General features: G+C 42.8%; 1 protein-coding gene across 1 annotated transcript; it reads left to right on the top strand.

Moving 5' to 3' along the window:
- Positions 1 to 217: 217 nt before the first annotated feature.
- LOC135496229 (uncharacterized) lies at positions 218 to 3,255 on the top strand. Its single transcript, XM_064785421.1, has 5 exons — positions 218 to 416; positions 1,075 to 1,184; positions 1,420 to 1,650; positions 1,969 to 2,153; positions 2,661 to 3,255. The coding sequence occupies exons 1-5, from the start codon at positions 390 to 392 to the stop codon at positions 2,897 to 2,899; spliced, it is 792 nt and encodes a 263-aa protein (XP_064641491.1). The 5' UTR covers positions 218 to 389; the 3' UTR covers positions 2,900 to 3,255.
- Positions 3,256 to 10,093: the final 6,838 nt, after the last annotated feature.

Here is a 10,093-nt window from a genome sequence, read left to right on the forward strand (position 1 = left end):
AACGTAGTGTTAGTAATGGCCATGTTCAGCTAATCGAAGAACTGTTCAAGTTCCAGTTTCATACGTATTGGGGTGTATCTCTTACGGTGGCTTGGAAAGGACATCACATGATTTATATTTTTTCAGCATAAAATTTTTTTTTCAGCGTGAAAATTTTTTTTCATGAAAAAACTCGATCGATGGACTTATTATCTCGATTGATCGAGATATTAGGGAACTTTCGCCACGCCGTCCGAGATCCAAATCTCCGAGAACGGGCCAAAAATGTGAATGACGTCATCAGTATTTGGGTATCAGATTGCGATCCCGAAACCGGATGCCGTGAATCAGGCGATATATCTCGAGTGGCTTTTCCGGGAACGGCTGCGCGGCTATCAAAAATTATTCAAATGGCAAACCTGTGGGATACTCTCGCGGTATGTACAAAATGAGGACGAATATGGGTGCAAAACATTCTTGAGTTGATAGTGAAGCCATCCTGCACGATTTTAATTTGTTTTTCATGCTGTAAACATGGTAAAACAGTGCCAATTCTAAGGCGCAGAAATGTAGGCCTACATCAGCAGTGTACATTAACATGTAAATGTACTGTGTGTCAGAACCGTAGGCCTAATAATGTATGTAGGGATGGCTCTCTCATCTCTTGTCTGATGAATGAATGATAGGCCTTTTCGTCAAGGGCTCCCGAAGGGCTTAATCCCATTGTTCCGTAGGCCAACAATGGGGCTCTGTCCGAGGCTCGAACAATGGGATGAAGCCCTCTGCCTGAGTCTGGGAGCCCCTTGTCGAAAAGGCCCTATACATTGACCGGCCTGATTGACTGAGTCAGTGATTGATTCTTCATTCAGGGCATGTAACATGGCTACTGACACCCCTGGCCAATGTTTGACTGGAGGCGGCCTTTACTAGTTAGAATCTTTGGAAGGCGACTTGTCAGACTCGCCTCTGAAGGCATTCGAAGGCCCCTAAGGTCAACGAATAAAAGAGTGGCCTCTTAGTCACCTGTCTTTGATACTGGTTGGTAGGCTAGCTACTGGTCCTAATTTTTTTTTCATTGTCACTTTCACGTTTCAGGAGATGAGGTTTGAACCTGGCAGTGGTGATGAGGAAACTGGTCCCGGACCCAATGATGGCGGCAGTGGGGATGCACCACCAAAAAACCCCAAAAGTACAGGCAAGGCAGGGTATGTATCCATGCTTTCTCCATGAAGGCCTGTGGGCCAGCCCTGTAGATGTTCGCCATAAACCCATAATTGTTGAAAATTCAGGGTGGGTATGCACAGATTCAGAAGACGTTTTTTGAAGGAACCCCCTCTTGATCCTCCCAGATCCCTCAAAATGGCAAACTATAATAATCATAGTACTTTGATCTGGTAACTAATCATCTGCTAATGTACAATTCTTTTCTGCTTTTTCTAGGGCCAAGACGATAAGGTATAACCCGTCCTTCGATGTTACACTTCTGCGAGAAATCAGAGCTCGAAACCCATACGAAGATGCAGATAGATGGGCAGTAATAACCCAGAACTTCAATTCTGCTATGTTGAAGATAAAGCCCGGAGCTGTTCCGGTTAATGACCGATCGGTGAAGGAGAGGGTAGACCGATTAATTAACGCATTCAAAACACAGCAGATGGCTGCACTAAGAAAGTAAGTTTTGTTGCATTGATGTCTCGGACAAAATTCAGTGTTAATTTAATAATTATAAATTTTGAGACAAGATAAAAAAATAGTTTCTAGCAACTTAGATGTAGGCTTAGGGTAATTTTTACCTTGCCTTTTGACTTCCCTATGACCTATGAATTTACAATAACCTGCATATTTTCAAATTCTTTTCTCTTTGCTTCAATCCATGGGTCGTTGGTAGAATATCCCATCATTTTTAAGGTTTTCTTCAGTCCTCTGTGAACAGTAATAAAGTACTTTGATTTCCAAGCAAAAATGTTCATGCCAATTATACTCTTTCAGATCTGGCACTGCTGAGGAATATGAAGAGCGGGAAATCCTCCTTCAAGAGATCCTCACCATGAAGTCTGATTCCCATGAAAGAAAGAAGACCGCATCAACCAGTTCAAACAAAAACGACAAGAGATTGATTGAAGCGGGGACTGAAATAAGGAAACGCGCGATGGAAACCCTGATTGGTGATAAAGGTAAGAATACGTACTGAAACAAATTTCTGATTTTTGTCCACTTGATCCCATAAATTTAGGTGGCAAAAATCTGATGTGGCCCTGGATAATTGCTACCCATTTCCCTCAAAAAGATATCACTGAGAAAAGACTGTCCTTCAGTTGGGGGGGGGGGGGGGGGGTGATGTCATTAGGGGGGCATAGAATGTCTAGGAGGGGCAAATGTCAGGGGTGAGGGAGGGAAACTCATGATTCCCATTCACATGCTTTGGTCCCATTTCTCTCCAAAGGGAGGGTTAATACACTAGCTAGGCCTAAGTCGAACCTGTTGGGATCAGAGATTTTTCTTCGACTTTTAAGACAAGGTTCAACTAAGGTGAGGATTATTAAAAAGAAAAGCATAAGTCAGAATTCGACTTATGCAAGACTGACTTGGGCAAGTTTGACTGTGATTCTGCAATTGAGGTTTCATTTGACTACTGCATGTTTTAGTAACCTCCATAGTTATACTTCTCTTTTACATTGCAGATGAAAACAAGGCTCCTTCCAACACCCCAAGAAAGAAAAAGAAAGAGGTGATGACTGACTACACTAAAATGAAACAGGAGGAAATTAACCTAAAAAATGAAGAACTGGCATTCAAACGGGAACAATTTGAACTTGAAAAAGAGGAGAGGCGCCATAGAATGGAATTAGAAAAGACAAAAGAACAACAGTTTTCAGCAATATTTCAACAATTTATTGAGAGTCAACAACTCAAGAAATAGACTTTGAAATTATCAGTACGTCTACTGTAGAATCCCCTCTGTCTCGACACTTCTGTGGTGACTTGAATAAATGAATGAATGGTTTTCCCCCGTGTTTTCCTAGCATATTTTTGGGGGGGGTATTCCCATTGTTTCTCTACGCACAAAATGAAATATATCGATGTTTAAAACCGGCTTCTGTGAGGTGTTTGAGAAACAAGGGTCAAGATTGGAAGTGTCGAGACAGAGAGGATTTTACAGTATGTTATTCATGTCAAAGTATTGTGTGCGAGTTAAGTTAGTATTTGATTGTTTTTTAAAAGATGTTGCAATGTTACAGAGTTTATTGATATAGAAATAAATGTTGGTTATTTTGATTTAATATCTTTGTATCAATTCAATTTTATGCCTTAGGCTACATCTGTGAAGAAAGAGCGTATACATCTGAGATCACAACCTATCACGATGCTCTGCAATGCTGGATTAAGCTTTTGTGTGAGAGAAGGCCATCCCCTGGAAGCCATTCAATTCACCCAGGCAATTATCAGGATTTCAAGAATGGACTTGTTAGCATGGTTAGCTTACAGGGATGAGTGCCAGTCAGATGTTACTCCCAGCTACCATGGCTTCATTATGGTAACCCCACTCCACCCCAACCCCCTGGGAATCGGCAAACATTGGCCTCGCATTCGATTTATTATGGTATATTGGAAAAGAATGCATACTAAAGTAAACCGTTTCATGGAGACACTGCTGCAAAGTACTGTAGAATCCCCTCTGTCTCAACACTTCTCGGTTTTGACTGGTCTGATCTTGAAGTAATTATATTGTCAATATAATTACTTCAAGGAAGATGAAAATAAAAATGTCGTTTCTCTTGATGGACTAAGACCATTCCCAACTTAACGTGGAAGAGAAACGAGTCATCTTCAGTTTTTTTTATATCTGGGGGGGGGGGGGGTCAAGCAGCAGCAAGTTCGAGAAGGTCCCAAAAAATACACAATTCCAGTCATTTGGGAAATAGCGATCGCGCTGCCATCTTGTGTTGCAGTCAAGAACAGCAAAATCAATTGACCGCCCGCGCTAAATTTGAAATTCACTGAGACCGGAGGCGCGCTGCGGGGATGCGCGCACAGAACCAGAAAACCGTTACGTTCATTTACTAGTCCAAAATGCCAACATAATCCTCCAAAGATGGTGGGTCAAGTTCGAAGTAACCGCCCGTCAAGGAACCTCTCAGACACGTGTGGATATTGGTCAGCAAGCCTGCAAGCAGGTAATACTTTGCCACAGGCTGCAAAAATACCTTCAGGTCTTTTTTGAAATCTACAAATGCCCAGTACTGTAAGATCTTGCCAAATGTCCATTCAACAGATGTTCTTGGGGCCGCCATCGCAGTATTGAATGCCTGTTGATGCTCGTTTAGCCCAAGCGCGCCTGCCCTAAATGGAGAAATCATCCACGGTCGAACAGGATAAGCAGGATCCCCATAAACGTAGTAACTTTCACCGTTTTCGGTCCGTGGCAGACGATCCAGCTGGTCGTGAAGGCCACTGTCCGCTAAGATGCCAGCGTCATGCCGTCTCCCTTCAACTGGTCCCCAGAGATTGGCGAGGATGCCATTTGGTAGGACCATGGACTGAAATTTTAGAGAGTGTACGCGCTTGTGTCCATTGAATACTGATCGTTGACCTCTTATTGGTCGACAAATTGGTCTTACCGTTCCATCGATGAAGCCAAAGCAGTTATCCAAGGGTGCGCCAGACTCATGTATAGCATCCGCGTAGACACGAAGATGTTCTTCATTTAGCCATGACTGATCTAACTGGTGTAGGAGGTGTCCATGAGTTTGGTAAATGTAATCGACGGTTTCATTGATTGCGAACGATATGACAGAAGTCGGCCTTCCGAAAACATCTTCACTTTGACTGAGCCTATTGGGATACGCCATCCGTCTCAGAGTCATGCAGAGGGCGTCAAGACCCTTAACCTCACAGCGATTCCGACACTGAACCACATTTGGAATGCGTAACACATTTGCAATTTCAATGATTTCATCTTTGTAGAATCTGAATTGTTCCTTGCTTTGTGCGTCAGTCAGTCGATTCAAGTCGAATCTTGGCCAGTTGGGATTAAACGTGCTCTCCTTATCTTGGGCGTCAGCAAAAAATAAATGTTCATGCATAACCTGCATCAATTCGTCATCTTCGAAAGCAAAATTTCCTAGCCGTCTGAGATCAGCCGCCATTTTGACAGAATCACCATAGCAACGAGCTGCAGGTGACGTAAAAAAATACCCGTCCTCGGAACGGCGTGGCGAATGCGCGCAACGTACTTTCCGGGAACGGGATCGAGAACGAGATCCGTTCTCGGCGGATCGGATCTCGGACGGCGTGGCGAAAGTTCTCTATTATCTCCGGCGATCGAGTTAATTATCTCGGGCGATCGAGCTATTATCTCGGGCGATCGAGTTAATTATCTCGGGCGATCGAGTTATTTATCTCGAGCGATCGAGTTACGAAATCGAGGCCATTCAACACTCAAACCGAGACTGCAATTTTAACCACTCAATTTACGTACATTTCACATTTGGGGAAGCAAAATACTATAGAGCAATGGTACGTATTTGTGTAGTGTGCCCAGATACCTTTAGAATCTGAGGAATTTCTAAAGGAAAAAAACATACAATTACCGAAACAACATTTGGAATACCTCACCATTTCATGGCACTGTCCAGCTCAAGCGGATACGATAAATGCAACTCAGCTGAGTGCCAGGCCTATGGGCCTCTTGTTGGATCCAGTTTTGCCCCTCACGGAGTTATGATTTTCCATCGACGACCTCCACTAGTTTCTTTTTTATTTCTCTATCTTAAGATGTGAAGTGACCGTCTCGAAATTATGGGACAGAGTTCAAATAACGTTTTAAACCCTCTGCAGTAACACAAGTCACGTACTGTTGTTCAGCAACCTCGACCGCAGGTTGGAAAGTGTGCGAATTTCAAACTTTAGTGGTCTAAAGTTTACCCAGAACGATCTTGGGTAACATTTAGTCTTACCCAGGTTGTTCCTGGGTAAACTTAACGCTTACCTAGGACGACATCTACCGATTCGGCGATAGTAGTACCATCAATAATGGCAGGGAAAAGCCATCCTTAGCCGTAATTGTGTAGGGCTTGTTGCTGATAATGCTTGATGGATACTACTACAAAACAATCAGGGAAAAAAGTTGTGTGATAGAAATTATTTTTTTATTATGCACAATAACTGTACGAACAACATGAGAACAGAATAGCTTACGCGTATCTATTTAATAAAACAGTAATGTTCTGATTACATTTTATCTGTTGTTAAATATAATTAAAACCAGCACTTCCTGACGTAATCCGCCATGTTTTAGTGGGACAACACAATGGGCTCCAAAAACGATTGAATGACTAACATGACTAGCATGTATAGCCGGCTCCACTAAGTAAATGTCCATGATATGTCACCTCGCTTTTGGACCGCTGTGCCGGGCCGAAAACTATTTGGCATACCAGTATTACTTCAAAATTTGGTTTCTCTTAATCGAATCTTTGGACCAGCGAGGATTTTATATTGAAGAAAAACAGTTGCCGGGTTACCCATTAAAATATTTACAATAATGGTTGTAATGTGCAATGCGCTGGTTTTATGCATGCCGTTCAGCTTTAAGGACCAAGCAAGTTCTCGTCCCATAACATGTACCCTTAACGACGGAGTAGCCATACAGATCATGTCGGACTCAAAAATCGTGTAGAGCACAGAGGGCTTTTGGCTGCGCCGTCTGCGAGAAATACATCTGCAAAGCGCGAAGAACCTAGCACGCGTTAATCAAAAAGTGTATCAATGACAGCTTTGAGTGTTATGTACAGGTTTCTAGCCTCATCTGGATCATTTGGCATCGCAAGACCAAGTTCGTTCATAAGTAAGCAGCAAAGATCATACATGTCCTTGTAACATTGAGACTTGAAGGAACACTCTCCCCGGCGAAGCTCGATCTTCATTTCATCAACATCGCAAAGGCCATCTTCAGCATCAAACAGCTCTGGCACGAAGTACATCATAAAAGGTCGTCCGTGTCGGAGATTGGTATTGTTGTACTTTCTGATTTTGTGTGTGTTCCAAAGCATGCAGACTTCGTCCAGCTCCTCCTGAAAATACAGAAAGCTATGATTGCTAAAACAGAGACCGCCTACTTGAGAAATGTAAAAATAACACGTAAATTACTTTGTCAATATAATATATGTAGATTAATTTGTCTAGTAGTGCCGGATGCCTTTGCCGTATAACCAAAAACACGCCCCATAAGCGACCATAGGGCCAAACATAGTGTGAAAATGCAATCTCAAATTCATTCAGTTTGCATGTATGGCCAGTCCTTTTCATTCAATTTATGGTCATTGCCAATTTTTCAGTAACCAACAAAACCTTGCCAAAGTGGGATGGACATTCTGATCCGTCCGATTTTACAGTAATGTTATATATATATATATATATAATGTCGTTACCTGTATCAGATTCATGTAGCAAAATCGTACCAACTCCTGGTCTTTCTTGTCGCCACTGAAATGGCCTTGTCCTTCCAATTCCTTAAATAAGGCAATCCAATATTCAGCATTTTGCTTTCGCAGTATACCCCAAAATGACTCTATACGCTGATTTGCAGTACTTTTTCCGTACTGAAAATTGCGTTCATCGTTCCTGTTGTTGTTCTCTCGAAGAAACGTTTGCATGTGTTCTATATGTCCATTTTCCGTTCCACGGTCGGCTCGAATGATTTTCGGGCAACCCTTGTGATCTTCAAGTGTCTTGATGAAGTAACCGCCTATGACGGCGGGATCACTGTTCGTCTTGTATGCTTCAAGCCACAACATGTGCCTTGAAAACCCGTCAACACAGCCATGTACATGTATACAGATACCAAATGGCTTCAGTTTATCATAGCCATCAAGGTGCCACACATAATTGGGCCCCTTTACACGATATCTCCTTCTCACAAGTCTCCTACGCCTTCTCAGTTCAACACCCTCTGGGTCAAGATGCTTCAGAATTATTTTGACAGCTTCTTTGCTGACCACTAATCGATTGGTAATGCATTTCAAGTGCATAAATCTGTAGCCAAGAAGCTGTCCCGATTTAGCTAGCTCTCCGCTCACGAAGTCGACAACATCATTTAAATCGGAAAATGTCTTCCGCCTGTACAAACGTAGCCGTGAAAGAACTCTACGTACATTATAATCGAATCTCTGAGCGAGAACAGAGCATATTTCAGCTTGACTAAGTCCGAGATGGAACAGACTTTTCACGGTGTCATCCATGTTGAATGTTAAACGGCCTCGATTTCGTAACTCGATCGCCCGAGATAATATCTCGATCGCCCGAGATAAGTAACTCGATCGCCCGAGATAATATCTCGATCGCCTGAGATAATATCTCGATCGCCCGAGATAATTAACTCGATCGCCTGAGATGATATCTCGATCGATCGAGATAATAAGTCCATCGATCGAGATATTTCATGAAAAAAAAAAATTTATGCTGAAAAAAAATAAATCATGTGATGTCCTTTCCCAGCCACCGTACTCTCTCAAGTTGGTTTGTACCATTTTCAAACTGCTTTAACAAATGCGGTTCATTAATACCCTCGAAGTCGCTCTGGCCAAGCCGCATTGGAATTCGTAGTGTGGCGTGCCTGATATGCATTGAGCATTGCATTCGCACTGCGCACGACGTAACCTCCTCTACCGCTCATGGCATTCTGTAAAGTGTCTGCAGCATACCTCACCCAAATGATGCAACTTCAGCATCCTCGGCGACTTTGCCCATTCAACCGAAAAAAATAAATGAACATAACTGTCATGAAGTAAAGATTAGAGAAGAATGGATAACTCAAAATAACCCCATAAATACCATGCCGACTTATCGGCGATGAATATCAGTCCTAAAGTCTCCTCCTTTCACCGCCGAAATCAAGGGCCAGGAAATCCGTCGGACGAACCATCATAAACGGGTGGCCAATCAAATTGCTTTACACAAAGTAATTCAATGACGGCCTGAATTGTTAGTGCCAACCTCAGGATCAGGTTACCCTTCTTCTATACAACTTGCACTGTGCATTCGGGTCAGGTCAGCATCCCTGGAACCGTTATTCATTGAACACCTGGTCTTCATGGCTTTCAGTGCGTGTCTCGTGCGAAAACCACGAGTGAGTGTAATGTTATTGTTGTCGGGACATGGACGCGTGGGAAAGGAAGGGAATGCAGGGAGACCACCGATCAGGGGGGGTGTTCTAAGCGGTGAAGTATGGATATACTCACAACGATGGTGGATCGGCATGAGAAATACATGTTTTTTAATCGCATGGTGCTCAATTGCAACTGACCCCCAGCCATTTGCAAGGGTCGCCATTAAAGGCACGACTGGATTACGAACAAAATGATACCTCTCCTCTCATCTTCGTACTTGCTATAATAACTGAAGGTTGTATACTCATGTATGTATGTACCGATAGGTTATATCAATAGTAGTGTTCCACAAGGGTGTATCCTTGGCCCGCTTCTCTTCTAAATGCATATTAACGATCTAAGTGATGTGGTTAAAAATTGTGTTTTGTATCTTTATGCTGATGACAGTTCATTATTTTTCCCGGCCTTGCCGAATTCTATTGACTAAGCGCACCGTCTCATTCAAAATGACCTTGACAGTTTGTCAGCTTGGTCGGAGGTATGGAAACTTGATTTTAAAGCGTCAATGAAATGGCCAGGGCCATTGTGCTCACCTCATGTGGAGGAAAGATGGATAAAGAGCATGGTATTGTGCCATGTAGTGTTAGGTTTGATGTAGGTCCAAGCAATTACAATGAATGAATGAATGAATTCTACACTTATAGGGCGCCTTTCCGTGGTAGCACCACGCTCAAAGCGCCACCTCCCCGAAGAATTGATTAAAAAGCAATTTCCCCAAAATGGCCAATTTACAGTACATTCGACCTCTGTGGCCTTGAAAAGTAGGTCAAATCAAAGAAGACCCGGGTGACACATTGAATGGTTGTTAGAATTAGATGTACCTATGATATAAAATTGGTGCCAATCGGGCAAGTCATTACTAGGAATAATGGCATTTTGAAGAATTTAGGATTTGACCCCCTCCCTGGAGGCCAAATGGCAAATCTGATCGCACCAAACTTCGGTAC

Source organism: Lineus longissimus, chromosome 11 (assembly GCF_910592395.1).
Source record: "Lineus longissimus chromosome 11, tnLinLong1.2, whole genome shotgun sequence".
In the NCBI taxonomy this organism is placed as follows: Eukaryota; Metazoa; Nemertea; class Pilidiophora; order Heteronemertea; family Lineidae; genus Lineus; species Lineus longissimus.

Excerpts from the sequence above, each read along its gene's own strand:
- LOC135496229 (XM_064785421.1), top strand. The coding sequence starts at position 390 with ATGGCAAACCTGTGGGATACTCTCGCG. Across the intron at positions 417-1,074 it reads ACCTGTGGGATACTCTCGCG|GAGATGAGGTTTGAACCTGG; the intron begins GTATGTACAAAA and ends TTCACGTTTCAG. Across the intron at positions 1,651-1,968 it reads CAGATGGCTGCACTAAGAAA|ATCTGGCACTGCTGAGGAAT; the intron begins GTAAGTTTTGTT and ends ATACTCTTTCAG.